Raw genomic sequence first — 22,217 nt, forward strand, 5'->3', positions numbered from 1 at the left:
AGATGCATCGTGGGGTCAGTTCCTCGCTTAGAGTTACTGTAGACTGAGGAATGCCTGCCCTGTGCTCAGACATTAAGCAGTTATTTGAAGACGAGGGGGCAGAATTTAGAGTGTGTTAGGTGAGTGCTCACTGGCCTCACAGGTCGCACATACCGTTGCTGGTCTGTGGGAAGGGTTGGTGTTGGGAAAGGCTCTTCTGGGCCTCCTAGTTAATTCTGCCTGGTCCCCGCCCCCCAACCCCTGAGGACTTTGACCCGTATATTGATAGTGGTTGTGTGGAAAAGAATCACAGGCTGAACAGGCAGCCCATTGTGGACTCTGGATGGGAAATTCTAAACTCAGTTCATTTGGCCTGGAGACCTTCACCGCACCTGCGGTTCTTCTCCAGGCTGCCTTTGTAATCCAGTGTGGCCTAAACACTCAAGCAAAGTGTGAGGCATTTGGAAGCATGTTCTTTAAAGGCATCTAGAATGCTGCCACGTGGCCGTTATTAGCAGTTTATGTTAATTACAGAAGAATGGCGTGTGCCTCTGTTATTTACATTTCTGGCCTTCATCTCTAGCTCTCTACAGAACTCGTGGAAAACATGAGAGTTAATCCTATCAGATCAAACCCATGCATTTAGGAGCCAGTGTGGCAAGGGAGGGAGTGGCTGTGGCCCTCCTGAAGACAGCTTTGCGGCCAGTTGTGGGCCGGTGTCCCTGCCACCTGGGTGAGGAGAGGCAGAGGCCCCTTTGCAGCCTTCACGGTTTTACATGCATTCAACCTCAGATCTCCATGCAGTCTGTTATGAAGCAGTGCTAGTTGGACCCTAGGGCGACCCCACTCGTGCATTCATTCACTGTCCAAACACAGTATGCACTTTATTTGCCTTCATTGGGGTATTCTAGCATTCCCTCTCTGGTTTCCAGCTGATGTTAGCGGGGCCTCCCTTTTCTGTCATTTCAGTATTTGGTGACCAAGTTGGCATTCTACTCCTCTCTCCTACTTGGTAGATTCTCTTGGGGCCCTCCTGTACTTGATCCTTTGTCCTGAAGAGCACTGCCTTCTTAGCTTGCCCTCCCTGTCACACAGCACATTTAGGTTAGCGGTCCTCTGGCCTTATCAGTCATCTTTTTTTTCCCGCCTCCCACCCCGAGTAAGACAGGGTCTTACTCTGTTGTCCAGGCTGGAATGCATGGCGCGATCACAACTCACTGCAGCCTCTACCTCCCAGTCTCAAGTGATCCTCCCACCTTAGCCTCCTGAGTAACTGGAACTACAGGCACATGCTACCACGCCTGGCTAATGTTTGTATTTTTTGTAGAGATGGGGTCTGCCTGTGTTGCCCAGGCTGGTCTTGAACTCCTGAGCTCAAGCCATCCTCTGCCTCAGCCTCCCAAAGTGCTGGGGTTACAGGTGTGAGCCTCCATACCTGGCCTCATCTTTCTTGATGGGCAATAACCAGTGTTCCCAATGCGGTTGGTTTTATAGGATGGGGGTGGGCAGTGTGCTTCTTTTTGTTTTAGTGCTTTTGCAGTGGCACTGGACAAAATGTCTTTTTCCTTTTTGGCCTTCATGGCCGCTGTAGATGACAGTGCGTTCCACAGTGACATCAGTTCTCTTTACCGGGTGTGACTGTTTCCATAGAGCTCTTGCATGGTTTTGATTTTTTTCTTACATCTCTTACACTGCCCTTGTTGATGTTAAAATTTACTGTATTCCCCCCACATTTGCATAAACTCTTCCCTATAATTTTCCTATAGATTTGGCTCTTCACTGCCCGGGATTTGGTGTCTACTTTTTTTTCAGGTCAGCATTTATTGTGCACTTTTGCTAGGCACAGTGCTTAGTATCCAACATGCATTTTCTCACTGTTTCCTCTCTCAGACCTGGGGAATCAGAATCTCTAGGAAAGAGGAGCTTGGCGACTCTTAAAAAAATCAAGGCACTTCTGGAAAAAAAATGCATTCCCTCATTAAAGGTCCAAATTATCCTCTAGGATATGATCTGTACTTTTTCTCATTTTGCACGTGAGGAAACTGCGGGTCAGAGAAGTGAGTTTGTTTGGCCAAGGTCACAATGGGGAAGTTTGAGCCTTTTTTTTTTCTTTTTTTTTTTCGAGATAGGGTCTCACTCTGTCATCCAGGCTAGAGTGCAGTGGCACGATTTTGACTCACTGCAACCTCCCAGGTTCAAGCGATTCTCATGCCTCAGCCTCCCCAGTAGCTGGGATTACAGGTACCCACCACCATACCTGGCTAATTTTTGTATTTTTAGTAGAGATGAGGTTTTGCCATGTTGGCCAGGCTAGTCTTGAACGCCTGAGCTCAAGCCATTCTCTGCCTTGGCCTCTCAAAGTGCTGGGATTACAGGCGTGAGCCACTGCGCCCAGCTGGAAGTCTGAGCTTAAGGCATCCCTGACTGTTTCACTGTGCATTCTCTTTGGGATATTTGTAAAAGGTGAAATAAGAAGAATTGTAGCCCTGATCCTGGTGATCCCATGCTTGATACTTTGCTGTCATAATGCACATCTCCCGTTCCATGCCACAACCACTAACACCACATTAACCTCTTGGTGACTCAAGTTTTTAAAAACAAGGAAGCCTACAAGGTCATCTAGTTTAATCTGTCACTTGATGCATAGTTTTCCTGGCTGTACAACATAGTAGAAAGAACATAGCTTGTCTGGGTCTGGTGGCTCACACCTGTAATCCCAGCACTTTAGAAGGCTGAGGCAGGAGGATCAATTGAGCCGAGGAATTTGAGAAAAGCCTTGGCAACATGGTGAAATCCCATCTCTACAAAAAATACAAAAATGAGCCAGGTGTGGTGACATGCACATCTAGTCACAGCTATTTGGGAGGCTGAGGTGGCAGGATTGCTTGAACCTGGGAGGTCAAGGCTGCAGTGAGCTGTAATTGTGCCACTGCACTCAAGCCTGGGCGACAGAGGGAGACCCTGTCTCAAAACAAACATAGCTTTTGGAATCAGACACATTTGGGCTCACATTCTGGCTTCTGTCATTTTCTAGCTTCGTGGCCTTGGGAAAATTTACTCAAACTTCTCTGAGACTCAGTTTGCTCATCTGTAAAATGGGAATGATGATGGTATTTATAATCTCATGGGTTATTTGTGGGGGATTAAATGAGACACGGTCAGCAAAATGCTCAGCAAGTTGACTGGCACTTAAGTCTTTGATAAGTGATAGCTGTTAGAACATTCCTGAATGAATATCAACTTTTGAAAGGCCACGGATTACATATAAGGGTTCCTGTTATTCTCTTGCCACTTATATGTGATTTTATTTCTTGGAAACATCCTACTGCCTTTTCTTCAAAAGATTCTCCTCTTCTGCTGGCCTTGAACTAAGTCCAGTCTACCTGCCGGCCTGAGGTGGTGGGGCCATGTGTGTCAACCCCCTTGGTTGTGTTCCTGGGGCAGGCAGAGCTCACGAGCACCCGGTGCTGATTTTATCCCTTCCTTTTCTGAAAATTTGGAGAGTGTGGGCCAGCTGCTGTCTGCGATTGATGCACATTTATTTTGTCACTTGGGCTCAGAACATCCTCACTAGTGAGCACCTTCTGATTAATGCCGCCACCCCATCCATTTCAGGAAAAGCATCAGAGAGTGGCACCCCAACATCCTAAGCTGGGGTGGGGGTGAACTCTTATTCATCCTGTTTCTCCAACTCTCTTTCATCTCGAAACTCATTCTCATGCCCACAGTTATTGGGGCATAAAGATTCCTTAAATGGCTTCCTCCAGAGAAAAATACGTTTAAGGCACTTCCTTAGTGGTTTGAGCCCTGGGCGAGCCCCTCCTCCGCTCCGTTTATTTTCCACTGTGTATTTAAATCTTCCCCGATGGTGCCTGTCTTCTTTTCACTAAGGCTGACTTTCTGTTTTTGGGGTGAAACTTGTGTCTCCTTCAACCTCCAGTCACTCAGCGGATTTTTTTTTTTTTAGATTCATAACATATTTTATTTTGACTTATCTAACTGATGTCAAAAACGGAAAATTTTCACATGGATATTCATCTAACTCATGGGCTCCATTCTAAAAACCCCCTTTTTAAAAATCAGGCTTCAGTGTCAGATTGCTGAATGTTTTTTTCATTTTCCTGAGAGAAGCAAATGTTCATTCATTCATCTCATTATACAACACAAGTACATAAATGTAGCTTCGGAGCGTATTAAGTGCTTTTAAACACAAGTGCTGGCTGTGTGGACCAGGTGGTAGCTCATTTAGGCCCCAAATTCATGAAGGGCAGGGTCTGACTCTTAGGCTTCTTAATATTTGGCTTGGTGCATGGTCAAGAGCTGGGCCCACATGTTGCATATCAGCAGGGCTGATACGTTTAAAGATGCTGGGCTTTTTCTGCTCCAGGGCCCTTTCCCAGGGGTTCCGGTGAGTCCCTCCCCAGCTGGGTCTGCCCCACCCTTGTGGGTGGGATTAGCTCCCAGAGGCTGGCCAGGCCCCACCTGGGGGAGGCTTGGGGGCCGGGCCCCAGGGCTGAGATTCAGGCTTGGGGGAACAGAGCAGGAATGAGACCCGGTACCGAAAGTGAGCGGGGCAGGCACCTAGTCACATGGGCGATGGGCAGGGGCTGGTCACTGGCTTCGGGCTCCAGGGCCACAGCCATCTGACTTGGTGTTGAGCTCCAACCATGGAACGCTGGAGTTGGTTCATTTTGACCGGCAAGCCTCTAAATATGGGTGCCTCGATTACCCACCACAAGGAGAGAGCGGTTGCCTTTTTATGACATGTTGATTCCAGCCAGGTGAGTCACCAGGTAGCTCTCATGCTCCTGCCAGGCTCCCCTGCCTGTCGGTTTGGCATTGTCAGAGAGTGTGATCATTCATCGAGGTGACATTTGAGTTCCAAACCAGTTTTCTCCTTTAACCATTTCACCCTCAGGAGTGATTCTCCTTTGTTTGGCATTGTCAGGAACTGTGATGATCCATTCAAATGACTTTTGAGTTCCAAATAGTGTTTCTACTTTAACTTCCTAAATAGAAAAAAAAAAAAATGACCAGGCACAGTGGCTCACACCTGTAATCCCAGCACTTTGGGAGGCTGAGGTGGGCTGATCACTTGAAGCCAGGAGTTCGAGACCAGCCTGGCCAACATGGTGAAACCCCATCTCTACCAAAAATGCAAAAATTAGCCCAGCATGGTGGCGTACACCTGTAATCCTAGCTACTTGGGAGGCTGAGGCAGGAGAATTGCTTGGACCTGGGAGGAGGAGGCTGCAGTGAGCCAACATGGCGCCATTGCACCCCAACCTGGTTGACAAAGCGAGACTCTGTCTCAAAAAAAAAAAAAAAAAAAAAAGTAGAGTCCGTGTTCCTGTGTTCATCTGCTTTCTTCAAGGAGCGAGAACACAGGAACCCTTTTTGTCATCTTGGAATTGGTACCTGGGGCGTCGTTACCTCTCAAGCTTCCCTTTCCAGTGAGTGCCCACTCAGAGCCTCAGTGCTAAGGCCTTCCTTGACTATTAGGCTTTTAAAACTCTCACGTCTGTGTTTTATATTTTTGGAATGGCAGGTTTTTTTTTTTTGTTTTTTTTGTTTTTAAATTGCCAGCTTTTGCCTGTTGTTACTGCAAGTGCTTCCAGTAAATCCCTTCTCCATGAAACTCACTCTCGTCCTCTGGATCCCAGCTCACCCTCCCCAGGCCTGAGCCACGTCTTGCTGCTGGGTCTCCACTTCCGGGGAAGAGAGAACTGGACCAGGACGGCGCAGGAAACTGACAATGCCACTGCTTGCTAGCTTTGGGATTTTGGACAAATAGGTGACCTTCTTGAACCTGTGTTCTCAGCTCTAAAACAAGGGTGATCTTGTTCCTCCATATTTTATTGAGTTGCTGAGAAGTCAGGAAAGAAAAGAAGTCCCCAATGTGTGCATTCAAGAGAGTATAAACCTAAGTGCCATTCAAGCATTTGTCAGTGGTTTCGAGGTCGTGTGCAGGTCTCTTAGAAGTTTACCCTGAAGACTGCTAGAGACAACTGCTAGTTCTGTGAGGCTTGTTCTCCCTGGGGATACTCGGCTCCTGGTTCCCTCCCTCCAGTCCTGGCTCTGGGTAAAATGCCAAGTCAGCAATCATCCATCTCCCCACCTCCTTCTGGAAGTGTCATGTGGTTTGAGAACAGTTTAAATCAGGTTTAACCACACTGCACGGCGCCCCTCCCCCGCCACATACATGCACGCCCCAGCGCCCCACGCATTTACAAAAACGCTGCGGGACAACTGTGTCCCCTCACCCAGACATCTGTCAGCATAGTCCTGCTAATACCTGCTTCCTTCTGTCTACCTGTTTTTAAGGAAACCCTGTCTCGGAAGCAAGTTCGAATGCTCTTGACACCTTTGCCTTCATTTTAGGGCCAGCAGCAGGTATTCCTTCTTATAACACATTTTTCTTGAATCTGGGCCTCTTCTTACCCCTGGGAAGATCAGCTGTTTAAGATCAGTCTAAGGAGGCTGCAGTCCCATCGGTGCCGATAGAGAGGGTTGTGGATTCCTGAGCCCTCACTGTGTGCCAAGGAGTGTCCTAAGAGCTGTCTTGTGTAATAGGGTAGTGTGAACTCCAGAGAGTCGTGAACAAAGGCACTGCATTTCTGAGAGCAAATGGGGAGGTAGGTGTGAAGGAAGGGGAAGTGTATTTTTTCCTGGGTAGAGCTGTGAAAACGCTTTCCTGCCAGCAGCGCAAACAGAAACCGTCTCTTTTACTTGACTGAATGACTGTTGTGCAGTCAGACCAGCAGAAATATTTGTTGATCAGGATCGTTTATTATTTGCTGGAGAGAATTCGCTGTAAGCAGATCAGATGACCTGATTCTATGGCCCATCTGCTGGAATATGAAAATAGCAGTGTTATTTGGGGGTTCCTTCTTTTTCCTTTCCATTACTGTATTACATCTATTGCTTAGAGTAATAGGAAGGCTGGATGCTCAGTTATAGGGTATGCCATCGAGAACATTCCAGCCCTGAATGGGAGTTGGACAGTTATTCTGGTCCCTATCAATCTTGATACTCTATCATTTTAATTTTACTGGTAGTCTAAACTATTCTACACTGATGCAATGTAGTCCAGTTTTTTAAAACCTTCAGAAAAAGACAATAATTAGAATGCCCTGAGAATCCAAATTGTCACACTCTGACCAGCTGATTTAGAACTTGAATCAATCACCAATATGCTCAGTGCCATGTGTCTGAAGCTTGTACTGTGAAAATCCTAAGTACACACCACACCCCTCTTAAAAATAGGATCACAGGACCTGATAATTTCAGAGAGCCAGAAGTTTTAGATCAGGGCTTTCTGTTGAAAGCCAGGAGGAGTTTTTTCCTGTCTCTTCAAAGAAAAGGTCCGTGTATGCTTAGCGAAGGGTCTTTTTTTTTTTTTGCTTTCTTTGGGGAAGACATACCAGAAAAAAAAGGCTTGAGAACCAGCCACCGGGTAGCAGTTGGGTATGGAATGGGACAGTTTGCTTCTGCCAAGGTTCAAATGGTGACCTGCAAACCAGGAGGACCATAAACATATTTGCATATACTTATAAATATGCTTGCAAGTACTCATGGCATTTGTCAGCAAAGATGTTGGCTAAGAATTGCTGAAAATGAGTTGTTTGGGAATCTTATTCTCCATGGAGTTCTGTTGTAAAATAAGAGATGCAAACATTCACTGCAAACATTTTGGCCTTTGTGTATTTATTTATTTATTTAGAGCTCAGACGATCCTCCTGCCTTAGCCTCCTGAGTAGTGGGACTATAGGCATGTACCCCTATGCCCTGCAAAGTGTAGGACATCACACTGAAAATTTTAAATAAAAATGTTACAGATTTAAAGGAAAAATGGGCACTTTTCTGATAAAAGATAAAGAATGATATGCTAAATATTAACCAAACATCTAAAAACTGAAACTGTTGTTCCTGCAGTGATACCCAATGGAGATAATAAAATATACAGAGAGCAGAGTTTAGCAGAGAATCTGAAGCTCTTGGCAGGTGGGTTTATATCCCTCAGTTGACCTATAAATTATTCATTAGAGAAGTAGCAAGCACCCAAGCTTTTGCAAATAGGAGTCTTACTCCAAACTTCACCCTTCTTAAGTTAAAAGAAACCCCATGAGTTGTGCAGTGAATCACTTTGACTTATGATCTGTCTTCTGGAAGTGCCGCTAGGTGATATCATGGCTCGCTGCAGTGTCCCTGGGTGGTAGGAGAGCGCAGCCACCGCGTGAGTGTGTGCACGCACACAAGTGTGGGGACGTGCCTACGTGTGCTGAGACATGTGGTTGTCCAGCAACAGTTACATGACAAATAGCAGTTTGCAACCCTGAACCACAGAGAGAGTTTGTTTTACTGTTCTGCCTGTTCCAGTTCCTTAACTGATGGCAGATGTCCTCATTAAGGGCTATTAGCACATCAGAATGTGTTTGCTGAGCCCTGAAAAGAGCTAACTCCTTTTGGACATGGACTGAAAGATGTTATCTAGGGTAGCCAATCCCTCCTGTTGGTGATGGCAGCGGGGAGGGAGGAACACAAGAGGGCTTGGTATCCCGTTAAAACTTTCCCAAGAAGCCTTCAGCACAAGTTTATGTTTCGGTCAGGGAATTCCGTAAGAGGAGAATGTAAAATCATAAAGTGGGATTTGGCTGTGTGTTGCACTACTGTTACTGTTACCCTGAAATAGGTGTTTCTTGATTTCTCTTGGCTGCTCCAGAACCATATGGCGAACTAGGGGATGGCTGGTTTATAGGGACCATTGATAGCTCCCAAGAAAGACCTCACCAGAGGAGCGAATGAAGTGGAGATCCTGGAGGAGAGAGGTTGGAAGGAGGCCACCGCTGGAATGGTGGAAGTGCACCAGGTGGGCAGGACCCCAGGAGTGCTTGTGAGATAGCAGGAGGTCCTGAAAAGTCACAGGCGGCCCAGAGTTAACCTTGCTCCTCGACCCACCTGTTGGCAGACCTTCGCTGATGCTGTCATTCGCTCTGAGTCCCCAAAGACTCTTGGTTACTTGTGCTGTCTCTCGAGCCACGTCTGTAAATGTCATGAGTGTGCTGATTAACACAGGTGAGGCATCAAGTGACGCCTGGTGATGCTGCCCAGCCTGGATTAGTCTAGATTTGCATTTCTCCCACTTCCATGCTATTAATCCCCAGTATAAACTTGGCTAAGGTTTTCCTTGACTTTTTGGGTTGATCCCATTATCCCTTTGCATGCCCTGCCAGAGGGCAATATGTGTATAAAGGTCTTCCCAAACTCGAACTGCTAAATGATTAACAGTGGCTTGGTCTGCTTAGCAGGGTCAGACTAAAGCGTTGACCTTTATTCTGTAGGTAAGAGGCCAAGATGCAAGTGGAGAAGAGATTTTTTCAAGGAATGAAAGTACGTGAGAAAATGGATGTGTAGACTTTTAGATCAGGAGCTATTTTTTCTTTTTCTTTTTTTGAGATGGAGTCTCGCTCTGTCTCCCAGGCTGGAGTGCAGTGGCCGAATCTCAGCTCACTGCAAGCTCCGCCTTTCGGGTTCACGCCATTCTCCTGCCTCAGCCTCCCGAGTAGCTGGGACTACAGGCACCCGCCACCTTGCCCAGCTAGTTTTTTTTGTATTTTTTAGTAGAGACGGGGTTTCACCGGGTTAGCCAGGATGGTCTCGATCTCCTGACCTTGTGATCCGCCCGTCTCGGCCTCCCAAAGTGCTGGGATTACAGGCTTGAGCCACTGCGCCCGGCCTCTTTTTTTTTTTTGAGACGGAGTCTCACTCTGTCCCCCAGGCTGGAGTGCAGTGGTGCGATCTCAGCTCACTGCAACCTCTGCCTCTCGGGTTCAAGCGATTCTTGTGCTTCAGCCTCCCAAGTAGCTGGGATTACAAGTGCACGCTACCACACCTGGCTAATTTTTTGTATTTTTAGTAGAGATGGGATTTCACCATGTTAGCCAGGCCGATCTTGAACTCCTAACCTCGAGTGATCTGCCTGCCTCGGCCTCCCAAAGTGTTTGGGATTATAGGCATGAGCCGTTGCACCTGGCCAGGAGCTATTTTTCCCATCACGGTTCACTAACATAGGGAAAAAAACACCAAGTTGATGAAAATCAACTTAATTGAGTGGTTTATTTTGAGAGATTCCACACCTACTAGAATCATGGCAGGATTGTGACCTCTGACACCAGATGGACATGAGTTCATACCCAAGGCTGCAGTTCCTAAGTGTGCAGCTTTGGTACCATGACCCTCTGAGGTTGTCACCTCATCAGAAATGATAGACCATTGGTTCATCTCAGATCCTTTTGAGGATTAAATTAGATACAATTTATGAAAGCTAGTACCTCTTAGGCACTTAATAAAGACAGTTTCCCTTCCTTCTTTCTCTTCTGCTTTTAAAACTTAAGATTTGGCAGTACTAAAATAAAGCCAATGAGAAAATGTATTTTGGTGTGAAATTCTGGCCAGTTAAAGGAGAAAGGGGACAGGAGGGATCCAGTCAGAAGCAGCAGGTTCACCAACTCCATGCAGATCCGGCAGGCACAAACAAAACAGGCAGTAGAAAGCAGTCTTTAAATTAAAAAAAGAAAAAGGCTTAGAAAAAACATCGACCGAATTTGTTGGCCAAACATTTCAGGCGCCGTCTGAAGACTGGGAGCCCAGGAATTTGGGAAATACTACCCTTTCTTTATTTTCAGTGGTAGAAACCCCAAACTTCCTGCTCTAGAAAGTGGGGAGGCCATTAGGTTGTTTTTTTTTTTTTTTTGGCTAAGAAAGTGGTGTAGTTTCTTTCTCTGGGTTGATGCTGCCATCTCATGTCTCTGCGTGGCGTTGCGGCTTCGCCTCTGGATCCTGTCAGCCCAGTGAAACTGAACTGAGAGTTAGAGGTGCTCCATTTTAGCCTGAGGCTCCAAAGACGAAGGTATGTAGGTGACAGTGTTTTAAAAACCAGTTTAGGCCAGGCACGATGCCTCATGCCTATAATTCCAGCACTTTGGGAGGCCAAGGCAGGCAGATGGCCTGAGCTCAGGAGTTTGAGACTACCCTGGGTAACATGATGAAAATCTGTCTCTACTAAAATACAGAATATTAGCCAGGCGTAGTGGTGCACACCTGTAGTTCCAGCTACTTGGGAGGCTGAGGCAGGAGAATCACTTGAACCCAGGAGGCAGAGGTTGCAGTGAGCTGAGATCATGCCACTGCACTCCAGCCTGGGCAACAAAATGAGACTCCATCTCAAAAAAAAAAAAAAAAAAAAAAAAAAATACCCAAACCAAAAAAACAACCAATTTAGCTTAGGTATACATTTTTTTTTTTTTTTTTTTGTAGTGGCAAAGAATCTACTCTTTGCATTTGTCTTCCTTTTTATTGTTACAATGAAGCTTTCAGAGAGAGAGTCATTGGATGTAGTTACCAGACACCTAACTAGGAATTTCTGTCTGCGTGCTGTGACTCCAACCTTTTCCTCATATTTTCTTTGCTTTCTGGAAAATTCATGGTGGAGATACTATGCCAGCAGATTCTAGCCCTTGAGTTTCTGCGTAAAATGCTCATGAAAACCAGCATTTTGCCCCTTTACTCAGTATTTGCCATTTTATTATTATCCTTTAGAATTCTTTTGCCGTTTCTGTTTTGTTACTGTGGGGATGTTCACGAACATACCTTGCTGGAATGGTTTGGAAAGAGGCCAGGATTTGGGAGGTGTGGAGATGGTGTGGTACCTACAGAAAGAGCCTGGGGGGCTTCTGGACAAGGGTGAAAAGGAAAGAAGGCTTATGGAACTGTTCAAAGATAGCTTGAGCTAAGAGCTGTGCCACAGGTGTCCTCTTGATGTGGGTGGGGTGGGAAAGGCACACCTGAGTGGAATTAGCCCCATAGGCGGAGGGGGGGGGGGGGGGGGTGGTGGTGGTGGTGGTGGTAGAGGGGTGGGGGGCAGTCAGCATTGATGCTGAGGTCTCTGGAAACCCTGGTGTTTTATACCTGCTGTGACCCCACAGCACCTGGGATATGCTTTGCACATAATAAGCGAATAGGAGGGAACAGAGGACTGGAACAGCAGAGATTAGGAACTGAGGAGCTGCGTGTGCTCTGTAGGAGGAGGGCAACCTGAATTTGCAAAGCACTGGGTCTGACTCGTCCCCTTCTGCCAGCAGTGTCAGGCCAGGGAGCACTGTGGGTCAGCCGGTCCCCTGGTAGGGACCCACTTCGAGAGGCCTGTTCAGATTCTTGCACCAACTACCTTTGCCACCTGAACAAGTCACGTGCTCAACATTAGTTTCTTCAAGTGTAAGATGAGAGGAGCCTGGGTCATTTCTTTCTTTTTTTTTTTTTTTTTTTTGGAGTCTGAATCTCATTCTGTTGTCCAGGCTGGAGTGCAGTGGTGTGATTTCGGCTCACTGCAGCTTCCTGCCTCCTGGGTTCAAGCGATTCTCCTGCCTCAGCATCCTGAGTAGCTGGGATTACAGGCATGCGCCACCATGTCTGGCTAATTCTGTATTTTTAGTAGAGACAGGGTTTCATGATGTTGGCCAGGCTGGTCTTGAACTCCTGACCTCAAGTGATCCACCTACCTCAGCCTCCCAAAGTGCTGGGATTACGGGCGTGAGCCACCGCACCTGGCCAAGCTCGGTAAGTTTCTATGGCTCTTTGCAGCTTTGAGCTAGCTGAACTTGAGAATCTGTGTGCATCAGATGTCCTCAGGCTTTGACCCAGCAATATCGTATCCTGGAAGTTGCCCTACGGAAGCCGTGGTTGATGTGTGTGTGCTGAGGTTTAGCTCAGAGGATGCTCCCTGCAGGCAGAGAAGTTTAGACGGCAGACCATTGGGTGCAGCCTTTGGGTACAATAAATAATAAGAGATTAGAATAGGAATGATGTGTCCACCTAGGAAAATGCTGAGTGGCTTCTGAACATGTTTTTATAAAATAATATTGAATGATATTGCAAAACTTTCACAGTTAAGTAAAAATACAGTTTACCAAACAGCAGTCCCATTTTTACAGAAATAAAAGTGTAAATACACGCACAGAAGGAAGCCTGGCCTGCTGTATAGGAAGAGTGGGCCTCCCGGGGAGGCAGGTTTCTGAGTGGTTTATTTTTCTGTGTACACAGAGTATTTTCTGATTGTTCTACTAGGAATGGATATCACTTTTGTGAAAAGGAGGGATGGTAAAAGTTGACTTTAAAGGGTTCACTTACTTTAGCAGACCCTTCCTGGCTCCTGCTGTGTGGGGCTCCCTCCTGAAAGCTTCCTGATTCCCCCAGGTGATGGGCAGAGGCCTCAGTGTCCCCTTCGCCTCCGCAGGAGAGGAGAGGCAGCAGCATGGCGAGTGTCCTGTCCCGGCGCCTTGGAAAGCGGTCCCTCCTGGGAGCCCGGGTGTTGGGACCCAGTGCCTCAGAGGGGCCCTCGGCCGCTCCACCCTCGGAGCCACTGCTGGAAGGGGCTGCTCCCCAGCCTTTCATCGCCTCCGATGACACCCCCTGCCAGGAGCAGCCCAAGGAAGTCCTTAAGGCTCCCAGCACCTCGGGCCTTCAGCAGGTGGCCTTTCAGCCTGGGCAGAAGGTAGGTTGATCCCAACATGGACAGGTGTCCCATCTTGCGAGTCTTGCGGTGGTGGGCTGGGGTGCCCCAGTGACAGGCCGGAAACTCTCTGGGCACCGTTTTGAGTGCAGAGCTTTGCCCTCCAGCCACAGGGTGTCTGGGCAGCAGATCGCCCAAAAGAATATGATATTGTTAGGAGACCCAGGGCTTCTCTACCACAGTGTTGTCTGTAGAAGGTGGCAAGATCTAGCATCTGATGCTGTGGGCTTTGGCTTGTTCAAAACCTCAGTTTGAAGGATGGCCATAGCCACGTTTCTCTTAACCTGCCTCAGTTTACAACTTTACCAAAGGAAAGCATCTCAGGCTTATGAGAGTCAAAGAACATTGCGTCTTTGAATTCCCTTTAGACACTTTGAGGAGTCAGAGATGTTTGTATAGTTGGATTCGGTGTGGATTTCCTTTTCCAGCGTCTCTGCCCCTGTGCCAGGGCCCTGGGTCTGATGTTATCATGAGGTCCAGGTGCCTGGGGTTCTCTTTTGTTGCCCTCCCGAGGCCTCCTAAATAAGGACTCTACCTCTGTCTCCTTGCCAAGGCTTGTGCGCACCAGGCCTCCCTGCCTGTGAGGGAAGGTGGCCTGCCAACTTCCAGGTCCTCCTGGTGAGAGGTTGACCTGCCTCTGTACTCCTGCCACGTTGTCCCCAGGTGGACTCAGCATCCTCTGAGTGCAGGATAATGAGCAGTTCGGAGTGCCAGTTGGGCACCAGCAGACAGGCAGTGCATCTGGGGCAAGGAAGGCGGGAACATGAGTACAGATTCTAGATTCAGAGAAAGTCGCAGAAATTGACATGTTTGCTGTCTGCCAGTCTAGAGAGCTGATAAGGATCTGCCTTGGGAGGAATCAGGCCTGTGTGGGTACTCAGGTGGGAAGCGAGTACCTGGGAACATCTACTTGAATAAAAGATGAGTGAGGCAGAGAACATGGTTCGTGGCAGGCAGACCCTGGCTCCTGGGACGTGGGGTGCTTGAGAACTTCAGGGTGAGACCCATCCAGGACTGACCGCTGGCTGCTGTCCCTCTTTCCGCAGGTTTATGTGTGGTATCGGGGTCAAGAGTGCACAGGACTGGTGGAGCAGCACAGCTGGATGGAGGGTCAGGTGACCGTCTGGCTGCTGGAGCAGAAGCTGCAGGTCTCCTGCAGGGTGGAGGAAGTGTGGCTGGCGGAGCTGCAGGGCCCCTGTCCCCAGGCACTACCCCTAGAGCCCGGAGCCCAGGCCCTGGCCTACAGGCCTGTCTCCAGGAACATTGATGTCCCAAAGAGGTTTGTGTGGGAGAAGAAATTGGGTTTTAAGAGTCACATGGGTAGTGTGGTGTGAGGGTGTGGGCTGCCTTTCGGTGTGGAAGAAATGTGGTGTCATTGGCATCTGGGTGCCAAGATATTGGGACGCATGGGACACAGAAAAGGGGAATCTTTGGCATCTTTTCTTTTTTCTTTTTCTTTTTTTTTTTGGAGACAGCCTCACTCTGTCACCTAGGCTGGAGTTCAGTGGCATGATCTCGGCTCACTGCAACCTCTATCTCCTGGGTTCAAGCGATTCTCCCACTTCAGCCTCTCGAGTAACTGGGATTATAGGCGTGCACCACCACGCCTGGCTAATTTTTGGTATTTTTTGGTAGAGACAAGGTTTCACCATATTGGTCAGGCTAGTCTCGAACTCCTGACCTCTAGTGATCCACCTGCCTCGGCCTCCCAACGTACTGGGATTACAGGTGTGAGCCACCTTGCCTGGCCCAGAATGGCATCTTTTCTTTTCCATAGCTCTATATGGGCAATGTACCTTTGGCTGGGCAAAGGGCTATTTTTTCCCCTCTCGTGCTTAAACTACATCAGGTCATGGTTTATGATGAGAGACAGGGAAGAACTGGCTTAAATCGGGAGTCAACAAACTTGTTTTGAATGGGCCAGATAGTAAATAATTTAGGCTTCTTGGACTAAACAGCCTCTGTCCCCACTGCTCAGCTCTGCTGTGGTGTCCAAACAGCCAGGGGCGATGCAGAAACAAACGGGTATGGCTGTCCTCCAATAAAACCTCATTCGTGGACCCTCAGATTTCAGTTTTATATACTTTTCTTGTGTCACATGTCCATAAATTGTATCCTTCTTTTGATTTTTAAAACTATTTAGGCCAGGCACAGTGGTTCACACCTGTAACTCCACCATTTTGGTAAGATTGCTTGAGGCTGGGAGTTTGAGACCAGCCTGGGCAAAATAGCAAGACTTTTACTCTACAAAAAAAAAAAAAAAAATTAGTCAGGCCTGGTGGCTTTTGCCTGTAGTCCCAGCTCCTTAGGGGACTGAGGCAGGAGGATTGCTAGAGCCCAGGTGGTTGAGGCTACAGTGAGCAATGATGGCACCACTGCACTCCAGCCTGGGAGACAGAGCAAGACTCTGCTCTAAAAACAAAAACCAAACCAAACCAAACCAAAAAACAAACAGGCTGGATGTGGTGGCTCACGCCTGTAGTCCCAGCCCTTTGGGAGACCAAGGTGGGTGGATCACGTGAGGTCAGGAGTTTGAGACCAGCCTGGCCAACATGATGAAACCCCGTCTCTACTGAAAAGACAAAAATTAGCTGGGCATGGTGGCGCATGCCTGTAATCCCAGCTACTTCAGAGGCTGAGGTATGAGAATTGCTTGAAGCCAACCTGGGTGACAGAGTAAGACTCCATCTCAAAAAAAAGAAAAAAGAAAAGAAAAAAAACCCACAAAACCAAACCATTTAAAAATGTAAAACCATTCTTGGCTTGAAACCCTACAGAAACAAGCAGCAGACTACGTTTGGTCCACAACCCGCAGCATGCTTAGATATTCAGAACCATTGGTGTTGAATGAAGAATGTATTTTGCTTTAGAATTTTGTGATACGACTTTTTTCTAAGAATATATATCTTAATTTCTATGTTATATGCTCTATGTACATTGATCTTTTAAGATTTAAAAAGAAAATCTGCCAACTGAAATTGTCTTATATATAAGATGTGCAAGCAGTCACACCCTACTCACCTCTCTGTGTTTGTCTATGAATGCTACAAAACACAGTAGACCCAGTATTTTAAAACCAGATCAGAGCAGCAATATTTGCGATGGTGTATTCAGTGAAATGCAGGCAAAGAATTTATTTTTCTGTTATATGGAAATGAAAATTCAAAGATCATACAAAAACAGAGATGCTAATTTGTTTAATGTATTGATAGTCTTTAATGTTTGATGTATTAATAGTCTTGGTTTTGCTGCTTCAAACCCAAGTCATATTTTAGTGGACCTGAATTGTAAGGAATAAATTAAGACAGCCCTTTGAAACAGACCACTTAGAAGTTTATTTCAGACTAACTTTTCCTAATACTTTAGCATTAACTTCTAGACAGCTCGAATTTTACTTCCAAATAATGTAGTGATATATGGATTTTTAAAAAATTATGTGTAACATTTTATAGAACTCGGCTGTAGAAAGCATGGACATTTGTGTTGGGAGATTTATTTTAGTGCTTCTGGTTTATTTGCACGTTGGCTTGGGTGGTAGGTTCTGTTGACATTCAGAAGCTGTCAGAATGCCTTACCATTTTTCTTGGGGGAGGGGTGGGAGAAGGTGGTTAGTATATAATTGTTCCCTGTTCATTTTAAATGTGGGACAAGGAAAGGAGGTAATTGTTGTGCTTTTGAATTCCAGTGGGTGTCTTTTGTCCCCGTGTTCATTTCATTTTGAGTCTATCCTCTTTCCCCTAAATACAATTCTCCTTTTTAAGCTGCAGAGTTTGGCAGCAAAGTCACGGGAGAATGGGGCTGTCTCGGGGCATCACAGTGGGATGAGACCCAGTGGCTTACACCGGGGCTGCCTAATATTATAAGCATCACTCAGAATGGGTACTTCCCAGGGAGAAGGGGAGACCTTCATGTTTCACTTAGTTTATATGATCTGAGCACACACTGGCTGATTGGAGTTGGGGGGACTTGGAGGGGTCAGTCCAGAAGTGTAAGACGATCATGTGAAACCAGCCAGAAGCAGTGTCTCGTTTTGCAAGGACCATGGGCCCGCCGTGCCAGGAAGTAACCTTTTCCACTCATGCATGTGAATCCAGGAAGTCGGACGCAGTGGAAATGGATGAGATGATGGCGGCCATGGTGCTGACGTCCCTGTCCTGCAGCCCTGTTGTGCAGAGTCCTCCCGGGACCGAGGCCAACTTCTCTGGTGAGCAAGCGGGGCCCAGCTGAGTTCTGGGCATGACAGAGGCCCACGACAGACATCCTCTGTGTAGAGCAGCTAGTTGCCTATGTCACCGGCCTGGCAACAGAATTTCCAGGGACTCCTCCCAGTGGCACCTCCGACCGGCTGCGTGCCATGGAGTTAGACGCATCCGTTATTTTTCCTCAGTTTCCTCACCTGGGGAGGAGTTTCCTGGTGCATTGTGAAGATGGTTGAGCATGGGACTGAGCCGCAGTGGCCCGCGGAGTAAATTCTTCCATGGGAGTGGCTGAGCCCAGCACTTTGGTGGGGCCTGAATGAGACCAATAGAGGAATATTTAGTTCGCAGAGTAGAAATATGCTAAATGGTCTCCTAGTGGCCTGAGAAAATTCATGCCCTCGTTCCACATGCCTAATTCAGCCTCATAAATTAGTGTGAGCCTACGGGACAAGGACCCGGAATAAATGAGCTAAATTCTAAAGTAAGTCTAATTGCTTAATAAAAACCAGAGGTTCGACTTCAAGGCAAATTTATTAAAACAAAATTTATATAGTTGCAACCCCAAAATACTTTATCAATAATATGAGGGAAAAAAGGGTTGCTGGGTATTTGTCAGAGTTTGGCAAGACTGGTAGTGAACCTGAAGTTTTTTGGGAAACTCATGGCAGGGCTGGCCTCCCTTACTCCCAGGGAAGAACTTGTTCATTGGTGGACGCCTAACTGAATTGCAAGCTACTTATAAGCTTACAGGAAAATATGGAGTTAGCTCTGAGTACATAGCAGGAGGAAAGTGGCCTTCATAAGTATCCCTCATAAGGAATCTCCCTAAATAGAAATTAAACATAAGGGAGAGAGAAAACTTACTTTTGTGACTCAAAGTTGGCTGCCAAAGGAAGTCATTTTACTATGAGGACACCTAGCTGTGAAGCCTAGTATTGCATGCCTGCTCTATTAGCACAGCCAAATAGGAAAGAGGAAAGGAGTTAATTTCTAAGTTCTCAGGAGAGTTTAGGAGATCTGGATGGTTGGGTCAACAGTGGAAAGATCAAGAAAGTGTCCTAAAGGGAAAGAAAAGAAAATTATTGACTCCAGTTCCCATCAGGAGGGTATGTATAATACATGCATATACAAGTGCACATCAGCGTAGAAGCATCTCACTGATAGGCCATCATCCTGATAATTTTAAGTCCCTTTGTAAAAAAAACCAAAAAACACAAATTTATTGTCTATTAAAGATTTTTTTGATGACAGTATATTTTTTATCTTATAGCTGAAGTCAGTGGAAATATAAGACTTCTTTGGCCTAATTATCTTGAAGTGTTCTGCAAAGTGTGGTCTATGCAATGACCAAAACCTTGACTAAGAGAGTCATGGATACTATTTGCACAAACGCCACCTAGTCCCTTTGGTTTCTGTGTGGTTAAGATGGCATGTTTGTCTGTATGTCTGTGTGTAGAAAACAGGATTATAAATATTTCTTAAAAGTTCACTTGTAAGGTCTCAGTGCCATGCATTTGTAGAGCAGTACTTTATTTTCATGCTATAAAATGAGTATTTATTGCCTGTGTCCTAGAAAAACTTATGATCAAAGATGGAGTCACTTATACTTACAGATAACTTTTTGCTTTATGTTTTGCTTCCTTTGTGTGCCAGTCAAAATCTGCCATACAGATTTCATGCGTTTGAGCCATTGTGAGTGGTTCCTGGAGGGAAGGACTGCCGCATTTGTAGGGTGTGCCTGCCGCTTGACCTGCCCTTTGTCCCCGAGTACTGAGCATCCTAGACGTAGCCATGTAGTGTTCCGCTCTCTGCCCTTCTCTCCCTGATTGTTTTCCTATCAGTGGACATGTGTGGGTCTTTCACCTGTTGGCCTGTTTAATGATTCTTGTGTACTGCCCTGAATATGTACCCTTTTTAAAGCACACATGTAGATGTAGTAATCTCTTGGTTCCCAGGAAGGGACAGTGATAGCTGTGAGACATGACAGCAGTATCTGGGGAGGGAAGAGTTCTTCCTCCATCTCGTTCTTTTTGGGTAGGCTGCTTCTAGGATGTGAGATGTAAGGAGAGTCTGGACTGGAAACAAGGGAAGATGGGAGCCTGTGCCAGGTAGATCCCTGATTAGCATTGAAGGAGTCTGGACTATGAGCAGGAGGAGAGAAAGCAGGATTTTATCCTGGCTGCAAGGAATGTGCTAGTAGACCTTGGAATGCAGAGTTAGGGGGCTCTGTGGAATGCCCCTGTTGGGAGTTGGGGCTTTTGAGGACAGGTAGCTTTTTTCCCTCTCTCTTGGTATTTCCACATACCAGAATTTCAGATTCTCCTATATTATAAATTTACCTGGATTTTGGGCCAAGGAGTGAGAGAGTGTGGGTTGGGCCCGTGCAGCCTGCAGATGTGCTGTTTAAAGACGAAAGATTCCCCATGTCTGCTGATGCTCATCCTCCTGCTCAGAGGCATTCAGGAGCCCGGCAGCTGCTTCAGGGCCATGTCAGGCACAAAAGCCCCCTGCCACCTTGCAATGATCAGAATTGCTCGCAGAGCTTGTCTTTCCTCCTCTAGACATGTTACTTCCTGATTAAAGCAGGTTCCACCTGGGCTGAAGCTGGCACTGGGAGATGTTGTGCACCCTCTTGAGAGTTGCAGAGGCTGAGTGGTTTGTTCCACCCCTAGGTTTCTATGGACTGGTCTGGGTTTAGATGATTGAAAAGCATTTTTCAGGAAAGCTGATCAAGAAGACCTTTAAGCTGGCCTCAGCTGTAGGAAAATGCTCTGGGTGGTACCCAACACTGGGTGTGCCTGTTCTCAACCAGGCCTGGAGGCTGCAGAGGCTTTGCCCCTCTCCCTCCCCATCCCCCCTTTATTTAATGTATAAAGTGAGAAACAGGCAGCACTTTGGGAGGCTGAGGCCAGAGGATCGCTTGAGGACAGGAGTTTGAGACTGGCCTGGGCAACATAGCAAGACCCCATATATAAAAAATTTTTTGTTTAAAAAGAGAAATAAATTTCAATTAGGTTCTCTACGTATGAATCCTATACAAAGTGAACTTGCAGTGTGTATCTGTTGGTCAGTGGTGACCAGGTGGCTATGGTAGGAAATGTCTGTGAGGGCAGAGCAGTTCTACCAAGAGAAATTGCTGCCGTGAATGAACCCCTCTCCGTGTTTACCGAAGCTCAGAAGGGAGAGTTCGCCCAGGGACAAGCCTGTGAGCGTCCTCTCATCTTCTCTTCGTCTGGCCAGCTTCCCGTGCGGCCTGTGACCCGTGGAAGGAGAGCGGTGACGTCTCGGACAGCGGCAGCAGCACTACCAGCGGTCACTGGAGTGGGAGCAGTGGTGTCTCCACCCCCTCGCCCCCCCACCCCCAGGCCAGCCCCAAGTATTTGGGGGATGCTTTTGGTTCTCCCCAAACTGATCATGGCTTTGAGACCGATCCTGACCCTTTCCTGTTGGATGAACCAGCTCCACGAAAAAGAAAGGTATGTGATTATGGTGTGAGTGGGAGCCCAGGCTTGAGTGGATGAGGTCTCTGTGGGGACAGCCAGCCATGGAGGGAGGGGACCCTGCAGGCCTTACATAGTCTTGGGTTCACTCCCATTTCGGTTTTCGATTGCTGCTTCTGTTACCTGGTGATATTCCCAGGATTCTACTCCTCCTGTTTAAAGCCTCTTCCCTTTTAGTCTCCACCCCAATCCCTGCCTTCTTTCCTGTGCTCCTGCAGAGGTCTGCGTGGGAGAGGCCTCCAGTGGGGTCTTAGCCATAGCACCGAGCACCGCTCTTGGCCACTAGGACCATCTCTTAGGTTGGGGCTTTCTAGCCCCTGGCTGTAAGTTTCTCTGGTCCCAGAGAACCCCTTTCCTGGAGGTTTTTGTTGAGTCAGGCCGGGGACAGCAGCCACTTTGAGTCCCCACTGGGTAAGGATGAGCGAGGGATAAGGAGAAAAACATATCCACTCACCCCATCTTCCTTTCCTCTAGAACTCTGTGAAGGTGATGTACAAGTGCCTGTGGCCAAACTGTGGCAAAGTGCTGCGCTCCATTGTGGGCATCAAACGACACATCAAAGCCCTCCACCTGGGGTAGGTGCGAGCCCAGGGCCTCTAGCCTAGGGTCGCATGCAGGTGTCCCTCCACCCTGCCAAGTCCCTGTGACCCGCAGCCCACAGTGCTTTCAGGAACGTGGCTTGCTGGAAACCCCCCCGGCGTCTCTTCCTGGCCGCCTGAGAAAGACATCCTGGTGAACATTGTTGCTGTTGGTGGGAAGGGAGTTCTGTCCATCTTGGGGATGTGTCTTCTTGCCTCACTGCAGGAAGCAAGATGTTTTAGTTCTGGGTAGAAATGGGGTCGTTTGGTTCAGTTGCTGGTGAGACCCCGTTTCCAAGATGTTTAGTGGCCGAGCACTGCACCACCGACTCCTCCTTGGGAGTGGGTCTCTGCTAGCCCCACCCTGGTGCCTGGGTCGTGTTCTGTGCAGAGC

General features: G+C 47.3%; 1 protein-coding gene across 10 annotated transcripts in view; it reads left to right on the forward strand.

Annotated features, from left to right (window-relative positions):
* The window catches only part of ZNF395 (zinc finger protein 395), a 41,677-nt gene that overhangs the window by 12,907 nt on the left and 6,553 nt on the right, over nt 1-22,217 (forward strand). For 3 of the 10 annotated variants that reach the window (XM_050802501.1, XM_050802502.1, XM_050802506.1), the window contains 5 exons: nt 13,231-13,528; nt 14,593-14,825; nt 17,641-17,750; nt 20,986-21,221; nt 21,720-21,820. In XM_050802501.1, coding sequence (XP_050658458.1) covers nt 13,289-13,528; nt 14,593-14,825; nt 17,641-17,750; nt 20,986-21,221; nt 21,720-21,820 — 920 coding nt within the window. In that variant the 5' untranslated portion in view covers nt 13,231-13,288. Of the gene's footprint in view, nt 1-7,297; nt 8,849-13,230; nt 13,529-14,592; nt 14,826-17,640; nt 17,751-20,985; nt 21,222-21,719; nt 21,821-22,217 lie in introns of those variants that run through there. The other 7 variants (XM_050802500.1, XM_050802503.1, XM_050802505.1 and 4 more) reach the window with 4 other exon arrangements.

The sequence above is a fragment of the Macaca thibetana genome, chromosome 8 (assembly GCF_024542745.1).
Source record: "Macaca thibetana thibetana isolate TM-01 chromosome 8, ASM2454274v1, whole genome shotgun sequence".
Lineage (NCBI taxonomy): Eukaryota > Metazoa > Chordata > Mammalia > Primates > Cercopithecidae > Macaca > Macaca thibetana.